This window comes from Orussus abietinus, unplaced genomic scaffold (assembly GCF_000612105.2).
Source record: "Orussus abietinus isolate OABI.00-Male unplaced genomic scaffold, Oabi_2.0 scaffold137, whole genome shotgun sequence".
NCBI lineage: Eukaryota > Metazoa > Arthropoda > Insecta > Hymenoptera > Orussidae > Orussus > Orussus abietinus.
The window spans coordinates 162460-188013 of NW_019394423.1; the positions used below are offsets into that span (position 1 = coordinate 162460).

Consider the following 25554-nt stretch of genomic DNA (forward strand, 5'->3'; position numbering starts at 1 on the left):
CGAATTGCAAATGGCGGTGTTATTCCCTCATCAATTACGTAAATCATTTGCGATCCCTTCTTCGTCGAGAACTCGTATAGCCGGTCCCCCTTTTAGTGCAAAGCAGCTTAAGGTGAAGTGAAACACGTTGAGGAACTTGATTGACGTCGATAAAGAAGATCTTTCTAAATGCCTACGTTGCCGACGTTTGTTTTTATATTGACAGCTGTATCGAATTATATTGGATATTGTACCAAATGGCATACTCCACCTGTTGTTTTCGTACAATAAATATTAAGAGATCGAAGTAAATGTCCAGAAATCCTCTGAATTCATGCTTTCTGGGGCCCTAATTCACTGCAGAGGGACACTCTGCGCCATCTGTGATTTCCAGGTCAATTCAATTTTCACTTCGAGACCTCGTATTCCCATCGTTTTAGCACAGAAGCGCATACAACACTTATTTGCCTTTATCCCGTCGAAATGCGAGTGTATCGATTACCAGAGTGTTCTAAATTGTCGTAAAATTGTCCTAACCCTTTCGATTCTCATATCAGGGCCTTCGATAATTGTATATTGATCGAAATATGAGAGCTCGACGCCATTTTGGTTCTGGTCTGGGCTAAGTTAAAAATTTTTTCCAAAAATCCAAATTTTGAATATGTCAGGACAATTCTTAGACGATCAGGAGTGATATGTCAAAGTTTCGGACAGTTTGGTCTAATACCCTTAAAAAAAAGCGTTGTATTCGAATCGACTGATTTGAAGGGGGTTTCACTTCACCTTAAGGTTCTAAATTGTCGTAAAATTGTCCTGACCCTTTCGTTTCTCATATCAGAGCCTTCGATAATTGTATATTGATCGAAATATGAGAGCTCGACGCCGTTTTGGTTCTGGTCTGGGCGAAGTTAAAAATTTTTTCGAAAAATCAAAATTTTGAATATGTCAGGACAATTCTTAGACGATCAGGAGTGACGTGTCAAAGTTTCGGACAGTTTGGTCTAATACCCTTAAAAAAAAGCGTTGTATTCGAATCGACTAATTTGAAGGGGGTTTCACTTCACCTTAACATCCACGAAGTAGTTATTCGTGGCTTTTTTCTCAGAGTTCCTAGATTTCCTTGATTCCCTAGATTTCCTAGATCTCGCAGAGCTCGTAGCGCAGCTCCACTTTAACGAACAGCTGATCCACTAAAGATAAAAGTATCTAGGTCCACCTGCGTCAAGCCTCGAGAGACGCTGCCGATCTACCAAAGATTAAACCACAAATCCGCCTTGGTTTTCTTTTACCGGGTCGCAGATTTTTCCCCTAGATAAGTCAGGCTCGAAAAGTTTCATTCGGCGCACTTTCGACGGATAATGAAATGCTAATTGGATTAGGTGATCGATCCGAAAAAGAATAAAAATGAAATGTAGAGAAACGGAATTGTGCAGTGTTGGATCTTATTTGAAGAAGAATGTAATTTATTACCTTATTATGTTGTTTTACAACGAATAAAATGAGAGTTTATGAATGATAAATAATAAATTTAATAGGATTTGGTTTTAATAAAGTTTCAAATATAGGTTATATGGGAGAAGCTATAGAATCTTACATCGCTAATTGATCTTACATGGAATTTTGAAATGTGAATCAAATAAAATTCGGATTTTCCAAGTATGATAAAAGGAATTTGTTTCAAATTCCAAGGACTTGGACTTGATGCTTGCGAAGGACTTAAGTTCAAGACTTGGGACAGGAAATTTCCCTAACAAATATCCACGTACTAACCGCCCTAATTTGAATTTATACGGCTTGCCAGAATATACAAATTTAAGGATGATCTATGTACAATTACGAGTAGCTTTCTGTGCTACGAAGATGCATCTAAAGACGCATAAAGAGTAAAAATGAATAGACCGAGATAGAAAATTATGAAACTCAGTGAAACAGTCCTTTTATCAAATGTTAATTATGAAACTGCTGAAAAACAAGAACGGTCCGACTAATTGAAGCAAGTATTGACGTTTGGGTGGTAAGATCGAAGTTTAATTGACGCGATCCAGAATTAAATAAAAACAGAAGTAAAGATATATACACGTTCATGTACTAAAGGGGGAGGAGGGATCTAATTCGAACCTATACTATACATTAAGGTCGCACAAAGGGGGTTCACTATAGGATTACGAATATATTATGCACACAAGGGTGTAGGACTGCAGATAAAGTGAATAAAGGTGATTAAGGAATGCATTATCTTTGCATAGCGAAAAACCAGAATAATATGTTTTACGGCACTTTCGCCTAAAGGTTAATCGAGTCTTTTAAGGTGAAGTGAAATCCCCTTCAAATCAGTCGATTCGAATACAACGCTTTTTTTTAAGGGTATTAGACCAAACTGTCCCAAACTTTGACACGTCACCCCTGATCATCTAAGAATTGTCCTGACACATTCTAAATTTGGATTTTTGGAAAAAAATTTATTAACTTAGCCCAGGCCAGAACCAAAATGGCGTCGAGCTCTCATATTTCGATCAATATACATTTATCGAAGGCTCTGATATGAGGAACGAAGAGAATAGGACAATTTTACGACAATTTAGAACACTCTGGTAATCGATAAACTCGCATTTGAACGGGATAAAGGCAAAAAAAGTGTTCTATGGGCTTCTATGCTAAAACGATGGGAATACGAGGTCTCGGAGTAAAAATTTAATTGACCTGGAAATCACAGATGGCGCAGGGTGTCCCTGTGCAGTAAATTAGGGCCCCATAAAGCATGAATTCAGAGGATTTCTGGACATTTACTTCGATTTCTTGATATTTAGTGTACGAAAGCAACACGTGGAGTATGCCATTTGGTACAATATCCAATATAATTCGATACAGCTGTCGATATAAAAACGAACGTCGGCAACGTAGGCATTTAGAAAAATCATCTTTATCGACGTCGATCAAGTTCCTCGACGTGTTTCACTTCACCTTAAGGATTTTTGCATCAGCGTAATCTAAAGAATTTCATTCCTAAACAAATCTCCGGATACTATATTTATACCTATTGTATATGATCCATTAAAGGCCCGAAGGAGGTGCTCTCGGATTACGAGGGACTTCCGCTCGTAAAAGGAGCAACTTCGATGTACTCGCGGTAGCCGTAAATAATATTCGCGTAATTAAATGCCAGGAGTGATTAATTATTTTTATCGAACCCATCCCAATAAGATGAAAGAAGAACACGTCTATGAATTAGAACTCATTTCGTACCAATCGCTAAAATAAGGAAAAATCGCTTTCTTCCGTACAGAACACAGTGAACCGGAAATCTATATTTTTACTTATGTACTTATATACTGGGTGGAGCATTTAAGTCGAGACGGCGATACATCTGGTTAATAAAGCACTTTAGAGAATAAAGTGTCAAGTAAACGTCTTTTGATTTTGTGGGGGAAGTATAACGGTAACATTCATTATTTATTTGAAGGTCATTATCAAGGTCATTTCAGAGTCAGCATTAGGTTCTTAAATAGAATCTCTGTTTTGTTTTTATTGCAACATTGCATTGGATGAAAAAAGAATTAAGTGCCATTAGAAAAATATTTTTATACGGCTTCAATTTCGCAAAGTAATAATAAAAATAATGTCAAGAATGTTTCATTCCGAGTTACCTTGTTTAATCTATTATTTACATCAGTCAATCTTTGTCTCGATTAAGGAAAGTCACCACAGATACAGAAAAAAGGAATCACCTTCGTTTTAACAGATGAATTAAAACGATGACTTATTAAAGAAGATAAGTTGGACTAGCAACTTCTTGTCATTATTCTTATTATTATCTTAAACTGAAGTCATCTAAAAAATGTTTTCAATCAAAGTTACTCCCTTTTTTATACAATAAAATATTCTAATAATAAAATCGGACTTCCACGGAAACAACTAGTGTTAACTCTGAAATGATCTTGAACATTACCTTCAGATAAATATTGAATATTACAGTTATACTTCCTCCTCAAACTTAAGAGACTATTACTTGACACATTTTTCTTTGAAATGCTTTGTTCAACAGATATGTCTGTGTCTCAAGTTAAATGCCCCATTGGGTATATTGGGGTCTGTAATAATATATAATATGCAACATTATAATATAATCTATATATCTATACTAATATTATAAAGAGAGAAGGTTTATGTAAGTATTTGAGGCAATTTAAAAAACAACCGAGTTGATTTTTATCGGATATTTACGAGTATATTCCTCATGATCTTGCGAAAGACATAGCTTGGTTTTATTGCGCTATCGCACCGGAAAACTTATTAACGAATAAAAATGTCAATTAATTTCACAGTTTCCGGTGTCGTAGGGTGGAGCCGCTCATTGGAACATCGCTATCCCCTTGCTGGCTCAGCAGCGCGATAGTGGAGATGGGGCTAAAAGAATGAAGTATCGTTTATTACCTGTAAAATCGAAATTATAAATAAATACGAAACAGGCCTCGGGCAATCTATGATAAGAGGGAGCCGAACAATGACAATTCTACTGAAGCAAATCGACGAAAAACGTGGTGCCCTATCAGCATAGAATAATTTCGAAATATTTCTTTGCAATATTTGCTAAATATCTCAAGCGACAGATTTTTCAAGATTTCTTGTAGATTTCAATCGAAGATATTTGAAATATTTGTTGAAAATCTCAATGACTTATTTAGTTTCGATAATTTATAAACATGTAGAGAAATTATATTTTTCAACTTATTAACATAATTAAAATACATTTTTTACTTCACGACTATTGTCGGACACTTCATTTGGTATCAAAAAACACGAGAAATTTTTCTGATATTTTCGTTCCGCTATTTCATTATGGGAGCAAAACGTGGGAATTTGATTTTAAATATTTTTAAAAGGTTTATAATGTATTCGGCAGATAAAATACTTGTATTAAAATGAAACGAAATGTTTTGTATATCTGGTAGAAAAATATTATGAAAACACATGGAGGTAATATTATATAAATATTATCGAGATAATATTCTAAACTAAACGTTTGGCAAATATTTCAAATGTCTGGTAAATATTTACAAAATGTACGATATTCGTTAAATATATAGAAAATATAGGGCAAATATTTTGTGCTACTAGGGTGCTAGCACTTTTTTGGCATCATGCGAAATCGGAAGGAATTATACTTCGTATTAGATACCAGCTTATACGATGTATCTATTCAGTCGAAAATCTGTGAAAACGATTTTCTTCTTTAAAGCCAGTTACCTTCGATTTCATATGATAAACAACAATGCGATTCGGTAATAAGTGACGTTCGGCCCTAAAATTGTGACAGTGTTTTGGTGATTTCCAATGATTTCTGCTTGCGATTTCCAGCTGATTTCCACATGATTTCGAGCGGTAAGGTGAAGTGAAACCCCCTTCAAATCAGTCGATTCGAATACAACGCTTTTTTTTAAGGGTATTAGACCAAACTGTCCGAAACTTTGACACATCACTTCTGATCAACTAAGAATTGTCCTGACACATTCAAAATTTAGATTTTTTGAAAAAATTTGTTAACTTAGCCCAGGCCAGAACCAAAATGGCGTCGAGCTCTCATATTTCGATCAATATACAATTATCGAAGGCTCTGATATGAAAAACGAAAGGGTCAGGACAATTTTACAATAATTTAGAACATTCTGGTAATCGATAAACTCGCATTTGAACGAGATAAAGGTAAAAAAAGTGTTGTATGCGCTTCTGTGCTAAAACGATGGGAATACGAGGTCTCGGAATGAAAATTTAATTGACCTGGAAATCACAGATGGCGAAGGGTGTCCCTCTGCAGTCAATTAGGGCCTCAGAAAGCATGAATTCAGAACATTTCTGGACATTCACTTCGATTTCTTGATATTTATTGTACTAAAACAACAGGTGGAGTATGCCATTTGGTACAATATCCAATATAATTCGATACAGCTGTCATTATAAAAACGGACGTCGGCAACGTAGGCATTTAGAAAAATCTTCTTTATCGACCCCAATCAAGTTCCTCGACGTGTTTCACTTCACCTTAAAGTCCAAGATTTCCTGAGTGAATGCCCCCTCGATTTTATACTTCTGCCACGACACTCGAAATTCCGGTTGCAACGTTACACTTTTAGCAAAATTCGACCATCGGCCCTCGCACGGAGTACCTTGAGATGATTTACGATCGGAATCAGAGGTATGGACACGGAAGGTCCTACCTTAACCCTTTCGTTACCTTGGACGAGATATCTCGCGACCCGATACCGGCCGATCAACGCTTTTGACGAGATATTTCGCGATCCGGTATTAGCGGATTAACGCTTTTGACGATAATCTAGCTTTCTAGCACCAATATTTTGACATTCTAGATGAATGCTCAAGACATACCATAAGCGACATAAAAACTCAAAGGCAGAACACAAAATAATTTGTCTAGAATGTGAAAATATTAGTGCTAGGAAGCTAAATTATCGTCAAAAGCGTTAATCCGCTACTACCGGATCACGAGATATCTCGTCAAAAGCGTTGATCGGCCAGTATCGGGTCGCGAGATATTTCGTCAAAAGCGTGAATCGGCCAGTATTGGATCGCGAGATATCTCGTCCAAGGTAACGAAAGGGTTAAATGTATACGATCCGCGAAAGGATCGTGGGGGGTCCGTTCAGGATTACGAGCCTTTTCCGGCCATAAGGACGCGTTGTCATTTATCGCGTCAAGGCGCATGCAACGGCAAAGGACGAGTAGCGATAAATGATATTCGCATAATTAAATACCGCGAGCGATCGATCATTCTTCTTATTAGGTTCCCCCGAGCTGTCGAGCGAATGAGACCGTTGGGTATAATGTAGCTACTGCACCGCCGTAGTCTGTTATTAAGGAACGTTCGAAATACAGGTTTCGATGAGCTTTCGTTTTTGATTGCGTTAATAGACCTTTAATTATCATAATGACTGTAACGAGTCACGCGGCGAGCGCAGACCCGCAGAATGTTAATGCATCTCGAACAACCGCGTCGGGGTACTTAGCGAGTAAGTCCTGTTAGAGAATAAATAAATCCGCGCAGTAAACGCTTGCCGAGCCCTGCCCGGTAATGTGGTTCACCGAGCAAACATTAATCCGCGAAATATATAAACTGCCCGTAAAATCGGGACGTTAGAGCACCGGGACCAAATCTTTACCAAGCGGCGGGGAATTCAATTTACCCGCGTTCTTCCACGAAACATCTGCCCGGTGTTCGGCGTGACATTTTTATTGACTTATCTAATTCGAGATTCGTCAAGTATGTTGTCGGAATAGGAAATATTTATCCAGTAGAACGATTGCATCGAAAGTGTAAAGTGATTGGACGTCAGCGATTTCTCTTCGGCAAATGCGAAGAGGAAAGGTAAAGATTCTTTTAGTTTATTACCTTTGTAGCTTTGCATGCGGGAGAAAATATTAAATATGGGACCGAATCCACGCCGGTTATCAAATTTTATCGCACCATGTGGAATTGAACTTATATACGCATTCTTTCATGAAATGGTTGAGCCATTTTCAAGGTGAAAGTTTGGTTAGTTTATCTATTAGGTTGTCCCATAAGTTTCTTCCCTTTTTTTCATAGGACATGAATACACGATGCGGAAGGAACTTATGGGACAACCTAATAGTTTCAGTCTTTTGAAATACTATATCGGCATCAGAGTTATTTATCCAGTTGCAATTGCATTGAAAACGTGCAGTGATTTAAGATCGACGATCTGTCTTCAGCAAACATGGAGAGAAAAAGAAAGAGCAACTTCGTGCCTGTTAACTTTAAAATGGGATAGAAAATATAATATATGAGACTGAATATACGTAGAAAATTAAAGTTTACCGGGCGATGTAGAACTCGAGTTAGACACGTTGTTCCATAAAATATCTCAACAATGCCCAAGATGAAATTTGTATTGACTTATCTAATTTGAGACTCGTGAAGTACTTTGTCACAATCAGAGATATTTACCTAGTACTTGATTTGCCTTGGAACTGTAAAGTCATTCAACAACTTTCTCCGAAAGTAAACGTAGACACAGGATCTATGTTTTTCTTTTTGTACGTTGCCTGGAGAAATCCAAAATGAAATAACACGCGTTAACGAGGAGATGAAGTGCACGTAGATTTGTAAAAATTCCATAATCTTTCGGAAAATAAACATATAGAGCAAATGTACCTGTTTGCTGAGACGGCTAAGTTAAGTGCATTAAACAAAGTTACCTCTTCTCGCAAGTAGAAATCCGTACGTGTCGTTGGCTGATAACAGATGTATTACTCTTTTAACACCGTAACTTCAGGGCTGGCTGTTCCTGAAAAAGCTGCGATGCACCTGCCACGTTCATGCTTCTTTAAGCGCATTCGCGTGCAGCCGATGCAGCACTAATTCTGATCTAGTGCCTCTACAGCGATATTCAATTACCGTCACAATTAATCTGGCGTACGATGCTCGCGATGCATAACTATACGTCTTATTCGACATCTGGGTGCAGTAAATTTAAGTATATCTGCATTAATGGACGAAGAGAGATGGCCTAATCAATGGAAGGTCGATATGCACTAGCCGCAGGGAGAAAGAGATAAAAGAGGATTCACTCCGGAGTCCGATACGTCGTACACGTTTAAGGTAAAGTGAAACACGTCAGGGAACTTGATCGACGTCGACAAAGAAGATTTCTCTAAATACCTACGTGGCCGACGTTCGTTCTTATATTAACAGCTGTGTCGAATTATATTGGGTATTGTCCTAAATGACATACTCCACTTGTCGTTTTCGTACATTAACGGCGTTCACCACCAAGTGGGGACCCACCGCTAGATGGCATTAGCATCGAATTCGGTGGGAGGTAACCAAAACGTACTTTCTCGCTCGGATGAGGGAGACGCGACGCATAATGGGCAGTGTTTAGCAACGGGCGAAAAATGTGTGCGTATTTTGCACGTATACAACTCACACAACGGCTAGACGCCTCTGGACTAGGCGCCGAAACGTGTGTGACCCTCGGCCGCACGCACACGCAAGTTGGACGCTCCGCCTAGAGTCGGCAACGGTTGCTAAGGAATGCTCAAATTCCTCGCGAGAAACTTGAAAATCCTGAAAAAGGTGCTCCACGGGGACAACGATATTGAGCGTATTTCTCAACCGATTGAGCTCAACGAGTGCTCGTTTTAAAGATAAAATGTTGACGTGTGTTTATATGGGAGCGATTTTCGATCGAGCACCTCCTTCCTAGGTAAAAGGGCATTGAAATTATGTCGTTGCACTTTTTTATATGATAATGACCACTTATCGAAAATCGCTCCCATATAAACACAGGTCAACATTTCATCTTCGATATGAGTACTCGTTAAACTCGATCGGTTTAGAAATACGTTCGGAATCGTTGTCCCCGTGAGGCCCTGCAAAATCGCTGGAGTGGTAAGCGCCCTTAATTGTAAAAAAATCGAAGTAAAACTCCATGAATCCTCTGGATTCATCCTTTCTGGGGCCCTAATTCACTGCAAAGGGACCCCCTGCGCCATCTGTGATTTCCAGGTCAATTAAATTTTCACTCCGAGACCTCGTATTCCCATCGTTTTAGCACAGAAGCTCATACAACACTTTTCTTGCCTTTATCCCGTTCAAATGCGAGTTTATCGATTACCAGAGTGTTCTAAATTGTTGTAAAATTGTCCTGACCCTTTTGTTTCTCATATCGGAGCCTTCGATAATTGTATATTGATCGAAATATGAGAGCTCGACGCCATATTGGTTCTGGCCTGGGCTAAGTTAAACAATTTTTTCCATAAATCCAAGTTTTGAATGTGTCAGGACAATTCTTAGATGATCACGAGTCACGTGACAAAATTCCAAACAGTTTGATCCAATACTCTTAAAAAAAAGTGTTGTATTCGAATCCACTGATTTGAAGTGGGTTTCACTTAATCTTAAATGGAAAATGAAGTGTCCGGAAGAGAAATCAGAAAGTCTCGGCAACTTCTTTCGAGTGCATACTTGACATACTTCCTCCGCCAAACAAATAAAGTGTGTCATAAAAATTCACCGCGATATATATACGTATACATAACATTCAAGCGTTTGATTCGAAATAGATTCAACTCTTTACTTCCCGAATAAATAAAATCCATTCGTAATTGTTCGCGATTTAACATTAACGCGGAAACTATCGACAGTTTATATATGTACATATATATTTCTATCGGAATTGATCAGATGCCTGGTTAAAATATAAGACTTATATTTTTGTCAATTGAATGCAAGTTATCGTCAACGTTTATATTATTTCTAATTGATTGAACTTACTTGCGAAATAATAAGTGCGAAGATCTGCAGTCGACTGATGAAATACATGCACGCGATGAGTATTGTTTGTATTATGATATACAACCAATCAAAGAAATAAAATGAGAACGTTCGAACTAACGTGTATTGGTATCCATATTTAGATTGAAATAATATCGTGGGATGTATCATATATTATATGTACATCCAAATCAGTTTTAAAATTAAAACTTCGGAGTCGATTATTCAATGGTTATTTGATCTGCTACGGTAGAAATAGATACAATGCACTTGTATCTCGCAACAAACTGCGAGGAAAAAGAAATAGACAATGCTAAATTGATTTTATATACACGTTATAAGAATAAAGGTAGTGAAATCGGTTAAGAGGAAACGATAAAATTTAAGGAATAATTTGAAATTAAAAAGTGCGACCGGCTTGGTAGTTTCAGCGTTAACAACGTTTAAGGTGAAGTGAAACACGTTGAGTAACTTGATCGACGTCGATAAAGAAGATTTTTCTAAATGCCTACGTTGCCGACGTGCGTTTTTATATTGATAGCTGTGTCGAATTATATTGGGTATTGTACCAAATGACATACTCCACCTGTCGTTTTCGTACAATAATTATAAAGAAATCGAACTAAAACTCCAGAAATCCTTTGAATTCATGTTTTCTGGGGCCCTAATTGCCTGCAGAGGGACCCCCTGCGCCATCTGTGATTTCCAGGTCAATTCAATTTTCACTCCGAGACCTCGTATTACCATCGTTTTAGCACAGAAGCGCATACAACACTTTTTTTGCATTTATCCCGTTCAAATGCGAATTTATTGATTACCAGAGTGTTCTAAATTGTCGTAAAATTGTCCTGATCCTTTCGTTTCTCATATCAGAGACTTCGATAATTGTATATTGATCGAAATATGAGAGCTCGACGCCATTTTGGTTCTGGTCTGGGCTGTTACAAAATTTTTTTCAAAAATCCAAATTTTGAATGTGTCAGGACAATTCTTAGTTGATCAGAAGTGATGTGTCAAAGTTTCGGGCAGTTTGGTCTAATACTCTTAAAAAAAAGTGTTGTATTCGAATCGACTGATTTGAAGGGAGTTTCACTTCGCCTTAAGGAGAACCCTTAGAATGACCGTCAGACATTCAGAAAACTGCTTTCTTAGTTCGAATACGTTTCCTTTAAGCGTCTCGGAAGGTGAGAGGAATTATTCTTGACGTCGTTAACAAGTTCCCGGCGAAAAGTGGGTTTAATTAAAATATGGCCGCCCTTTCAATTCGAGTTACCTTCTTGAAGGTTTCTCGGTCGGTCGCGTAGAGGAATTGGCCGCCGTGGGCAAGTCGACTTGCCGCGAACAGCACCGGCTTTGCATTCTTTCCAAACTGGATCCTTTCACTTTTTAACCCAGTTTCATTGTTAGACGCTGAAGCCGGCTCCCTGTCATGGCGACTGAGCATTCGTAATTAGTCACTTGTCGTTTGACGGTCTTCGCCGGTTTTCACACGAGAGGCGTATTTATCGTCTTCAAAAGGAAAAACTCTCTCGACGACCTCTTCCGAGGCCCGAGCGAGATCGCTGAATTTCTCCGACCGAAGTTGTTACGTCGTTACTCTCGTTGTTACGCTCGGTATTTTAAACCGGCTTAACGCCACTTCCACCTGCTCGGAAGAGGTACACCATGCGAGTAAAGATCCTACAGGAGCCTATTATGGTTTCCCCTGGTTAGAATAAAAAATCTTCCTCGAACCCATTTTAATCGCTGTATCTTCCCTCGACTTGATTGCAACGCGAGGCGCTTTTTACCTTGTAACCTGCTCTGCATTAAGGTAAAGTGAAACACGTCGAGGAACTTGATCGACGTGGATAACGAAGATTTTTCTAAATGCCTACGTTGCCGACATTCATTTTTATATCGACAGATGTGTCGAATTATATTGGGTATTGTACCAAATGACATACTCTGCCTGACGTTTTCGTATAATAATTATAAAGAAATCGCAGTAAAACTTCAGAAATCCTCTGGATTCATGCTTTCTGGGGCCCTAATTAACTACAGAGGGACCCCCTGCGCCATCTGTGATTTCCAGGTCAATTAAATTTTCACTCCGAGACATCGTATTCCCATCGTTTTAGCACAGAAGCGCATACAACACTTTTTTGCCTTTATCCCGTTGAAATGCGAGTGTATGGATTACCAGAGTATTCTAAATTGTCGTAAAATTGTCCTGACCCTTTCGATTCTCATATCAGAGCCTTCGATAATTGTATATTGATCGAAATATGAGAGCTCGACGCCATTTTGGTTCTGGTCTGGGCTAAGTTAAAAAATTTTGTCCAAAAATCCAAATTTTGAATGTGTCAGGACAATTCTTAGATGATCGGGAGTGATGTGTCAAAGTTTCGGACAGTTTGGTCTAATACCCTTAAAAAAAAGAGTTGTATTCGATTCGACTGATTTGAAGGGGGTTTCACTTCACCTTAAGAGTACACGCTGCATTAGAATTATCTCCGCCGATAAGGTTGTCCTTGGCCGCCTAAAATGTAAAGACTAAAACCGGAATGTAGAAAAACTCACTATTTGCAGCATGCTGAAATAAAAAAAATGAAACGATCAAGACATCCTGGTTAACCACATCGAATGATCAAGGACTGAACAAAATTAATATTAATTATATTTATAAAACGATAAACATACATTTTTGTTCAGTCCTTGATCATTCGATGTGGTTAACCAGGACACCAATTCCTTGTCCTCTGAAGAAAATTGAGATATCTGCAATTTTACCTTCCAATTTTTGTTATATCTCAAGTAGTCCGAGGGTTTATGTGAAAAAAAAAATCCTAGGAATTCCGATAAATTCTATCCAACGTCATTATTCAACCCCCGATTCACAAAAGAGATAAAGTAGGACGATTTGTTCCATGTTCCGAATTCCCTTCGCACACGGTTTACGAGCATTGCCGGACATTCGGAGCTATAAATAAACGTCCACGAGGGCGTTTTTATTTTCCCATTGAAATTTACGCTCGAGTGTCATCAGCGATAATATGTAATGTTAATAAATATGCCATCGCGATGCAAATTCCGCCCGTAAAATCTTATAACAATGATTGTTTTAAACGTTCTTACGACGTGGAAATTTCGCTGTTTTTCATCTTTCCGACGTCGGTGAATCAAACGGAAGCATTAATCCTTGACTTCCCTTTAAAGTACGGGGCACCTTGCTTTTACCTTGATTTACCGTCGAGCAACATGTACTCGCATCACCGACGATTCGTGGGCGTTCCCCATTTACGTTCTCTTACGGGTCACCATGTATCGACGTATCGATCCCTGAACGCTGGGAATGATCTCGGCAAACTTTACGAATTCGTTCGGGTATTCATCGGACAATGGGGCCCCGTTAAGTGCCCGAAAGGGACTTACGTGATCAGATATTGGATCTCATTACACCCCGACAATGGCACCGTATAAATTGTCCTCGATGAGTCTACCGATGAGGCGAGGAAAAACTCCGAAATGGAATTATCTGATGCATCCTGCATCGCCTTGACATGGTATGCAAGTCAAGGCGTATTTACAGTACACGAGAGGACGACCGAGGAGTACGTGCCGTGTATAATCTGGCGCCGGCATTTTAAATCAATGGGGAATGTGACGTTGAATATTCTTCCGATAATATTTCACTTTCCCGTATGTAATGAGAAGTGTGGTCTAGTTCGGGGTATTTTTTCGTATATGGTATTTAAGGTGAAGTGAAACCCCCTTCAAATCAGTCGATTCGAATGCAACACTTTTTTTATGGGTATTAGACCAAACTGTCCGAAACTTTGTCACATCACTCCTGATCATCTATGAATTGTCCTGACACATTCAAAATTTGGATTTTTGGACAAAATTTTTTAACTTAGCCCAGACCAGAACCAAAATGGCGTCGAGCTCTCATATTTCGATCGATATACAACTATCGAAGGCTATGATATGACAAACGGAAGGATCAGGACAATTTTACGACAATTTAGAACACTCTGGTAATCGATAAACTCGCATTTGAACGGGATAAAGGCAAAAAAAGTGTTGTATGCGCTTCTATGCTGAAACGATGGGAATACGAGGTCTTGAAGTGGAAATTTAATTGACCTGGAAATCACAGATGGCGCAGGGGGTCCCTCTGCAGTCAATTGGGGCCCCAGAAAGCATGAATTCAGAGGATTTCTGGAGTTTTACTTCGATCTCTTTATAATTATTGTACGAAAGAAACAGGTGGAGTATGCCATTTGGGACAATACCCAATATAATTCGATACAGCTGTCAATATAGAAACGAACGTCGGCAACGTAGGAATGTAGAAAAATCTTCTTTATCGACGTCGATGAAGTTCCTCGACGTGTTTCACTTCACTTTAAGTGGAAATGTACGTCCACTGAGATTCATGAAGTACCAAATTGGATACATTTGATGCCCGTTATAGGGGAAATTGTGTACCATTGAAACAATTTTTTTGCACATGGCTAAAAAACATTTGAATCTAGATAAAAACAGGGTCTAGAGAAATATTTCAATCAGATTCTGTGTTGGGCTCCACCACCCTCGGTTAACAAGTTAATCCTCGGTTATAATGAACTCTGAGTTTACTTTAATACACGGTTAGATGATCGATGATTTAATCGATGTTGGTGGAATCGACCAATAGTCACCTACATGCAGAAAAATAATATTGTAATCGTTACGTATGCTAGCGGGTCAAAGCATCGTTGTAACCTTAACAACAATAATTGTAGATGTAATTACAATTTTTTGTCCCTTTAACCATTGCGGCTGTAGGACCATCTGTAGAATTCTTGTAAATAAATTGTAGTTATATTTGCATCTGACAGGGTTACATGTATAACATTGGAAAGTAAAAATTACACGTATAAGGCACGGGTAAAACTGACCATCACAGTTGTAAAATTTAAAAACAAGAACTCTATTGAAAACCGTATAATATACCGTAGCACTAGAAATTTTTGCAAGCGTGAACTGTTGTTGTTCCTATTGTGCGTTTAAGACAGCGCGAGAAGCTTTCGGGTCGTCACATGCATTAGTTGCGCAGTCTCGCGAACTGTTAGATTCATTGTGACTTCGGTAGCCGCATCATTCGGTCCTCTTCGAAATTCGGTTTTCGATCTAATTTAAGATAGAGTTTTACTTTTTCAATTCACTGTAATAGTTTGATTAAATGACTACATGGATGACTTTGTAAAAAATGAACTTCAGGAGTAGAGGTTAGAAATCCTAGAACAATCGTTCCAAGGTAAGCTTCACACAAAACACATATTTAATGTTTTCAATGTAATATATCTGTAGGGATTTCCCGAGTTCCCGACAGGAAAGGATACCGTTTACAGTGATACTTTTTACATGCAACAACGGCAACATACATATGTGTTGACGTTTGTCAATGGTAGTTTTTACACGAGCTGACTGTAATATACACATGTCGCTATTGTATTTTCTAGCCACCCCAACGGTAATAAATGCGTTGCTGCATGTTACTTTCTACATGTATTAACAGTAAAGAGTACACTAGCGAACGTTATCATATACACACGTTATGTGGTAACTATTGCTTCAATTGACGAGTTTATGCTGTCACGATTGTAAATATAACTGTCGTATCGTTGTAACTGTAATCATTCTTTGTAATAATGTGTACTACACTGAAATTGTACATTTGACATTTTTAGCAGAGCAATCATTACTTTGTAGAACTGCTATCCTTATATTTCCCAGCGATTGCTGTTATATCTATCCCAATTGTAGTAATTATAACTGCTTTTTTCTCTCCGTGTAACTGCAGTTATCTTCGTTACAAGGTGTACAAAAATTATTCAAGGCAGAGGTATAACAGGCAAGACGAAAAAGACGAAAATAATTCAAATAGTGATAATTATTTTATACGTAACGATAAATAAACTTTATTCCACTCCTACCTCAACGCGTCTCAGAAGTAGGATCAAAATTGTCCTATTCGTCTTTTGGGAGATTCTTTGAAACAACTTCATATCCACACACGTGAACAGTGTTGCCAGCTTTTTACATGAGTATTTGATTTACCAACCTTGCAATTGTACCACTTCTCTCATACGATTTGTAACAAGACATTTAACGGTCACAGCAAATTGAGATAGTTTCTCCCTCTAAATCGTCCGCCATACTAATACTGCAACTATGTTATTAATTTCTCCAATACTCCCTACATGCATTACGTGAACAATAGCGGGTACACGGTAGAACTTCCTCGGGTGCGGGAATCCGAAAGGCACAACTTTTAGTCCTTGGAATAAGCCATACATTATTTTGTACCCACGATCTTGACGTTGTCATTATTTAAACTATCACCATCGATGTCAAGTAACGCATTTCAGAATATCGAAAACGCTAAAATCAAAAACAGAAAGTTGTCTTGGTATCTTTGATACGAGTGCTCACTTGCCGTACTTTCATCTCACCTGAGTAAATACACCCGATTTTGTATTTTCCGAGTGAAAATGCGAAATGATAGACTGAAAGCATAGTGGAATTCGTGAGCATGAGCGTACCATATATGTGACTATACTACTACGAACAAAAACGGTGTTAATTTATACCTCGTACCGAACATAAAAACGAATAATTGCGAAAAGGTCCAAGTTCCATACGCGAAATAATACAAAAATGAAGATAGATTTTACAAAGTGAGAATAAATACAATTGTTAATATACCATCAAATATTATTCTTGCGAAAATGATATTTTGGGACGGTATATTGATCAAAAATATATCAGAATAAAATGTTTCAGAATATCGAAAACGCTAAAATCAAAAACAGAAGGATGACTTGGTATCTTTGATACGAGTGCTCACATGCCGTACTTTCATCTCACCTGAGTGAATACACCAGATTTTGTATTTTCCGGGTGAAAATGCGAAATGAAAGACTGAAAGCATAGTGGAATTCGTGAGCATGAGCGTACCATATATGTGGCTATACTACTACGAACAAAAACGGTGTTAATTTATACCTCGTACCGAACATAAAAACGAATAATTGCGAAAAGGTCCAAGTTCCATACGCGAAATAATACAAAAATGAAGATAGATTTTACAAAGTGAGAATAAATACAATTGTTAATATACCATCAAATATCATTCTTGCGAAAATGATATTTTTGGACGGTATATAGATCAAAAATATATCGACGTGCTCTCTTCGCTATCCGCGAGACTGGTGATGTCCGGTCATCATCGTCAAATAACTCGAATTCAGTCAAGAAGGCCATATTGATCTGAAATGTGCTTAAACTTGTTACAAATTAACGCGTTCGTTCCTCGGGTCTTTTCTCACTTCATAAATCGTTCTTTTCTGTCACATATCATCACTCGACACTAAATGTTTCGTCGAATAATCTCACGTGAGGTGTTTAAGGTGAAGTGAAACCCCCTTTAAATCAGTCGATTCAAATACAACACTTTTTTTTATGGGTATTAGACCAAACTGTCCGAAACTTTGACACGTCACTCCTGATCATCTAAGAATTGTCCTGACAGGTTCAAAATTTGGGTTTTTGGAAAAAATGATTTAACTTAGCCCAGACCGGAACCAATATGGCGTCGAGCTCTCATATTTCGATCAATATACAATTATCGAAGGCTGTGATATGAGAATCGAAAGGGTCAGGACAATTTTACGACAATTTAGAATACTCTAGTAATCGATAAACTCGCATTTGAACGGAATAAAGGCAAAAAAGTGTTGTATGCGCTCTATGCTAAAGCAATGGTAATACGAGGTCTTGGAGTGAAAATTTAATTGACATGGAAATCACAGATGGCGCAGGGGGTCCCTCTGCAGTGAATTAGGGCCCCAGAAAGCATGAATCCAGAGGATTTCTGAAGTTTTACTGCGATTTCTTTATAATTATTGTACGAAAACGACAGGCAGAGTGTGCCATTTGGTACAATACCCAATATAATTCGACACAGCTGTCGATATAAAAACGAAGTCGGCAACGTAAGCATTTAGAAAAATCTTCTCTATCGACGTCGATCAAGTTCCTCAACGTTTCACTTCACCTTAACATTTTCATTCAAGCGAGGATCCCAAAATCTCGGAAGTTGCTTCCCTTTTAGCATTTTCCCTAGATTCGAGGAAGAAAATCGGCCCCCATAAAATAAATATATAATACAAGAAGGAACACGAATTACAGGAAGCCTTTTTTCGACATAGGTAGGAGGAAAAAGAGATAAAAAAAAAAGTCCGATAGGAGAGTCAGAAGCTCGAGCCTGTTCGCGTAGGTAAGGCTTAGCAAAGATGGCAAGGATCGAGCTCGAGTATGTTAATGTGTGTTTCACCGCCGCTCTCCTGGAGCGATCGCATCCGACTCGACAAGGCGATTCGATGTATCGTCAGTCTCTACTCGCGATCGCGCGAAATAACATTACATATTCGACTTTCCCCGCTGGTGGCAAATGTTTTCACCGTACGCACGGTGGTAGTGCAAAACGGGACACCTTTCGAGCAGGATTCCCCGGAGCGGCGCTCTTCTCCTCGTACAAACGCGCCAAGGTGCAAGGAGGTGCAAAGAGGTGCACCAGGTGATTCTCCAGACAGATATCCCCGGGAAGCATGACTTCAAAAGTGATTTGGTTCTTCACCCTGATGTGCCTGGCTGCCGAAAGTCTCGGGAAGCCGACGATCTACAAGAGGAACGAGGACAACATCTTCGAGCCCGGTAATGAGTCAAAGAAAAGAAGTCTCTCTTCGGGGTACCGTTTGCTCAACCAGGGCATTTCACGAGGGAAGCACGGACCTTCATTTTTTATGCAGGCGCACTTGCTTTAAAGTCGAGACTTTCAGTTCCGGAGGCTTTGAAAATCTTTACTCAAGCTTTGCCGTATTTTTTTAAGCCTTGCGAAAAAAAGGGCCCGACGAATTATTGAATAAGTGGGAGAATTCGGAGTAAGGATATGGGGTATGCGAAAAAGAAATCGGAGGTGGCTTTCGGTTTAAGGTTTAGACTTTTCACTCGTTGGAATAATTTGAAATGCACTAACGGTGTCAAGAATTTATTCATTTAAATAACTCACGGCGAGTTTTTAGATATTTTTATTTTCATTGCGAGGTAAAATTAAGACAAGCTTCCTTTCTCCAGTTGTAGTTTTAAAACTCGGACAAAATTGCGGCATCCCATCTCTTCTTTTATCTTGTCAATTTAATATTTTCAAATGTTACGGTGATTGTTTGAAATTTATTTAAATCCCCCGGAAGGAGAGGCAGCGTACAAGTAAGTTTGATTAAAAACCGGCTGCGAAAAGTTCCTCGTCCTGTCGAAATGACGGTTAATAATAATTTTTAATACGAATCAATATTCGGATCATGTAGGATTATACGTGTGAAAATAATATACCGCCCACGTGGTTATGAATACTTTAGATAGGAATCTTGGGTTATGCAAGTGTTCGAGGGTACAAAAGAGGTCAGATATGCAATCCTGAAATATGTGTCTCCTGGATGAGAATTCCACTACTATACGCTTACTGCACCGAAACCAAATCATGCAACTAAATAAATTAATTCTTGGGGAATAATATTTCACTTCTCACATATAAGAAAAACGTAAAAACGTATCCAAATATTTAATTGAAATAACCTGTCAGACTCGACAAATCGTAGGATTTAAAAATCCTGTGGGTCCAATGTATTTAAAAGGACATATTTTTCATAATTTTTTACATACTTGGATAATAGATAAAAGATAAAATAGCGGGGTTATGCCGAAATATCGTATGAAAAATTAACGAAGTACAAAAATGACGGTAGGTGTGGAGAAATAAAGACAACAAGACGTCTGGTTCCCTTTTTCTTTTTCCACCGGTCACTTGGTCGTGAGACCCAAAAATGCAAATAGGTTCACTCGGCGGCACTTAATTATTATACTCGTCGAGTGCCAAATGCAGAAAGGCTGCATTATGCAGCCAGGAGAGTCCGGCACTTTTCCGGTTGCAATCCGAGGGAAACTTTTCTCATCCATTTTTTCCCCCCGGGGAACTTGTTTGAAAACGCGATGCCGCATATTCTCCTGGGTGGAGTGTGGCGCTTTCTCCGAGAAACCCGAGATATCGTTCGACTTAATGCACCTGGAACAATGGCCACCTTGCACACAACCTTCGTGCATGAACGAGCAACAATTTCGTATTAATTCTTACTCGAGCTCCTCGAGGCCTTATTAGGGAAACCCCTGCTCGCTTTTATCAATTCAACAAAAAATGCCTCAAAGTTTAAACATCTTACTTCGGTAATGAAACGTAACATTAATCGTGAATCAAAATGCGGTTAACGAATAAATTCAGAGACAGAAATATAAGATATAAAAGCAAACGACAGTACTGCTACAATTATACCGCTGGGATGAAAATGTTCCAAATCGTGTTTTATGTTTAATTGGAATATTCCTTTTTTATAGAGTCTGGATGTATTTCGAGTGAAATGGAATGAGGCTCCTATTAATACAAAATTAGTACATACATGTTCGAGCTCTTCCTACGACCTAAAACATCCGTAACAATGGATATCTCGCGCACAACCTTCGGGCTTGAACGAGCAACAATCTTGAACTAATTTCGAAGCCGCGAAGCTATCAAGGCTCTATCGGAGAAACTAATCGTTAGGATTATTAAGGTCACCAAACTGCAATACCGTCAAGCATCGGATTAAAACCGAATATCGTGCAAACTTTAACGTGGTTTAACTCATATTAACGTTAATTAGCTCATATGTAATCGTGTCATAATCCACATGTAACGTATAGAATATTGGTTCCACATAATATAAATTATAAAAAAAAAAACTAATTATACGGACATCTATGAAATTGTTATTCATCGAGACGATCAATTTAAATGCAACATCAAGTTCGTAGGTAGGACAATGTAGAATAATTTTATTCCGCGTTGTTTCTCCTTAATTATTCCTGGCATTTAATTCTTTTCAATCGAGTCATTTTTATTTTTGTTCTATTAAGGAGCGACGGGTTCGGGACTGGATTAAAACAGTCGGGGGATTAAAACGGAAAGTAATTTAAATTAGTAGTTGAATTAAAATTTGCCCATCCCTGGTTAGATTCGGTTCGAAGCACTTGGGACAACGGGCTTTGCCCGCGAACTTCTCGAGCTGGAATGAACAACGATGTCGAACTAATTCCGATGCGGAACTGCGCACACAGGCAACATTTTATGAGAGAAACTAATCATAAATTGTATTAAAGTTATCGAGTTACAATGAGATTACAGAAAATGCCATCCCAGCGAGCTCGCCAGCTCGCGGAAGAGAATACTAAGAGCGCCAAGTGAAATCGATTTTTATAATGAAAATCAAGGCCACGGTATTAACCCATCAACACTCGCGATTTCACATATGCACTCGTAGGAAGCACCAAACGTTGTACTTAATTTAATTTATCCGAAACAAAGGACACTTCGCAGATAAGCTTGCCGAACTTATGGGGAACATTTATTTGAGAAATCCTGACGCGAAGCCATGAATGCCACCAAGATTTTCCCAGGGAAACTAAGTAAACGTTTTATTAAGGTCGGCAAGTCATAATGATATTTAAAAATCATATTCTTGCGAGTTTAGTACACACAGCGAATGTTCGCAGGAACTATAATCGAATTTTGTAAGAATCGCGACACTAAATGCAATAAGCTATCAACGCTCGCGGTTGCACGTGGGCAACAATGTGAAATGTAAATTGCAGTTGCACTTTTCACTTAACTCAGCATTATTATTACATTCGATGCATTGTCCCACCGTGAAAATGCCAGTGTCCGATTAGTAGGAAATTGTTATAATACCTTGACAGAGCAGAGAATTTGTTGAATCTTTTTTTCAAAATACTGCCAGGTCTTGCTGTTATCCTCGAATGACGTAGTACAGGAATTAGTGAATTCATCCATGCAAAGTAGGGCAGAATGTAAGCAATTCTACATAAATGTGAATAAGAAAAGGATCCGTAAAGGAAGATTGCGTTGCCGAAAAGATGGGTGTCGCATTCGAAAGTTTCTAGCTCACAACTTCATGGTATCCATGGCAGTCTTTGGACGACTCTAGTACACGTAAATAAACTGCAGGAAATAACTTTCCCTCCCTTTCTCTAAAACGAATTCCAGCTACTTAATACCGAAGACTACGTTCTTAGTACTCGAAAAGTTGTTTTTCTTTTCATGCATTTATACACAAGATACGTATACCCGTGATAAATAAAAATATTTCTTGCAACTTATCCTTTACATTCTTTTTCAGGTAGCCGTTAGTGCAAAATAATTGGTGGTTGAATCATTAAGGTGAAGTGAAACTCTCTTTAAATCAGTCGATTCGAATACAACACTTTTTTTAAAGGGTATTAGACCAAACTGTCCGAAACTTTGACACGTCACTCCTGATCATCTCAGAATTATCCTGATCCATTAAAAATTTGAATTTGTGGAAAAAATTTTTTAACTTAGCTCAGACCAGAACCAAAATGGCGTCGAGCTCTCGTATTTCGATCAATATACAATTATCGAAGGCTCTGATATGAGAAACGAAAGGGTCAGGACAATTTTACGACAATTTAGAACACTTTGGTAGTCGATACGCTCGCATTTGAACGGGATAAAGGCAAAAAAGTGTTGTATGTGCTTCTGTACTAAAACAATGGGAATACGAGGTCTCGGAGTGAAAATTTAATTGACCTGGAAATCACAGATGGCGCAGGGGGTCCCTCTGCAGTCAATTAGGGCCTCAGAAAGCGTGAATTCAGAGGTTTTCTGGAGTTTTACTTCGATTTCTTGATATTTATTGTACGAAAACAACAGGCAGAGTGTGCCATTTGGTACAATACCCAATATAATTCGACACAGCTGTCGATATAAAAACGAACGTCGGCAACGTAGGCATTTAGAAAAATCTTCTTTATCGACGTCGATCAAGTTCCTCGACGTGTTTCACTTCACCTTAAGAAAGTCAGTTTTCTCCCCTCATTAATTACAACCCGTTCCGTCCGAAACAGAAGATCGTAGGGAAGATTGAAGTGGACAAATGAATCTTAATTGGTCACGGTCATGTATTATCTTTCTGGAAATGAGTTAGCCCTGATTTCGTTGATAAGCTATTTTTACAAACATGCCTCGAGATGTAGAACCGAAATCGAAATTTGGAGTGTTACAAGCTTGGTGACAAGTGCGAATAACGGTGGGCTGACGTCAGGTCGCGTGGGTGTCGATTATAGCAAGATGTGATCTCAGGTGCCTTATGCGTACCTCGAGTTGGAATTACACATCGATATTTGCGGCATGGCTTTACATGAGTCCGTACAGAATACGGCGTGGTAGCTAACGCTGGGAGCAAACAATTTTATTTAATCTTTAAATCCTTCTTTCCACATTGCTTTCATTTATACGTTTATATTAGATTAGTGCGTATGTATACCTAATACGATTTTTTTGCTCCAGGTGAAATATATTGGCTGTATTAAATCACAAGAAATTGATGATAATAAATAAATAAGCACAGTGTAGTTTGAAGAATCTAGCGCAAAAAGAAGTATAAATACCACATGTAATATCCTCTTTTTGCATTGATCTTATAATTTTTTTATAAGTGTAATAGATATTGAAGAACTATATTGTTCTCGATAACATACGGTCGATAATTGTTATATTTTATTACTTAATATTTAATTAAAATCGCTTGTTTCGCGGTATTGTTATTAGCGTTAATAATCTATTTATTTCTCTTACTGATTTCAGTAATGGTACCTGTATCGTCCACGGTGATTCCACTACCAGTTTATAAAGTCGAATATGGTTTTGATTTCATATCGAAGGACAAGAAGGCCCAGTCTGCTTTCAAACCGGATGGCGTACTAAAATTAATTACAGGTGAATTTTTTACATATTTAATGCAACCTGAATAATTTTTATGAAAGATAATCACCATGTATAATTTCAACTTTATTTTTTCATCAGAAAATCGATTCTTTTAGATCGTACAGCTATCCGGTCCTTAGCTAAAATCGGTCACTGCAGAACTCGCTTTACATGTGACATTTCTTAAGCTTCCTTGTTTCTCCTGTTGCAAAATGTGCTCCAGGCAGCTCATAAACTGTTAATTATAATATCCGGTTTATCTGGCAGTATTACCTAATATACTTCACTTGAAGGCAGAGACCGTTTAGTATATTACGGTCGACTGATTGCGCTCCACTTTATCTTTTTCTATCTATTTTATACAAAAGCCACAAGAGTGTAAAATGCTTTTACCTTTTTCTAATCGTTTTTCAAACAAGTAAAGGTATTTGATAGTTTTATACGTGATGTTTTTTTTATGAAAGTTCACACGAACGATTTTCTGTTCCAGTGAAGAAGAGCTACGAGAAGAAAGCGTAATGTAACGTTGTTGTCTGCTAACATCGCCATATTCGTGGATAATCAACGTTGACCTAATTGCGATCACGATGGATTTATTTCATGCCAAATCAGGATTATAGAGAGGCTAACGAACAGTAATAATTTTGCAAGAACTGCCATAAATATCGTAACTTATGTACTGTAAAGGCACTTTGAGATGACTGTACAGCTTTGGTATCAGTTTAAGAAATGCTTACCTTACAGATTCTTACACTATTATTACGGCAAACGAATTGCCTCGTCGATATACCTGATCAACTCACAACCTACAGTCAAACTCGGTATCTCCGTTTGTGATTTTGTTTCATCAAAGGATAATCCACTGTCTAAAGTCATTCTGAAAATCAGTTTCTAGGTCGAGTTCAGCACAGCGGTTCAAAGCTTGAAACCAAAAACTAGTTTACCCTCCAGCGTGTCAACGCCGACGCTAAGAGGAACAGATATAGATTCATGTTCACTGTTTATATCTCCTACAACCCCGGAATCAATAATTTCATCTAAATTCGTTAAAAATATAAACAGCGAGTACGAACCATAGTGCACAATAAAGAATAATTATATTAACTCAAAATATAATGAATTACTTGTAGTTGTAAGACATACCACAGTAATGACCTACTGCTGATTTAAAAACGGTAGAAGGAAATTGAAGTATTTCAAACGATATACCAATGATACGTTATCAAGTTTTACTGACGTATAATGACAGTGGTTTGAAGTTGAACCAGACAATGATTATGTAAGTACAAGACCTGTTTTTGCTAAGTTAAACATAAACAGAGTATTGACCATTAGCAGCAGGTAA

The 25554-nt window shown here is 38.2% G+C and overlaps 1 protein-coding gene across 2 annotated transcripts; it reads left to right on the forward strand.

The window, feature by feature from the left end:
* The first annotated feature begins 18699 nt into the window (after window positions 1-18699).
* LOC105694731 lies at window positions 18700-25295 on the forward strand. 2 transcript variants are annotated; one of them, XR_001103542.2, is made up of 4 exons: window positions 18700-19033; window positions 24090-24221; window positions 24700-24885; window positions 24954-25295. XR_001103542.2 is itself a non-coding variant. In XM_012415662.2 (3 exons), the coding sequence occupies exons 1-3, from the start codon at window positions 18928-18930 to the stop codon at window positions 24726-24728; spliced, it is 267 nt and encodes an 88-aa protein (XP_012271085.1). In that variant the 5' UTR covers window positions 18700-18927; the 3' UTR covers window positions 24729-25295. The 2 variants fall into 2 exon arrangements, 1 of the variants encoding a protein (XP_012271085.1); XM_012415662.2 differs by having other exon boundaries at window positions 24700-25295.
* Window positions 25296-25554: the final 259 nt, after the last annotated feature.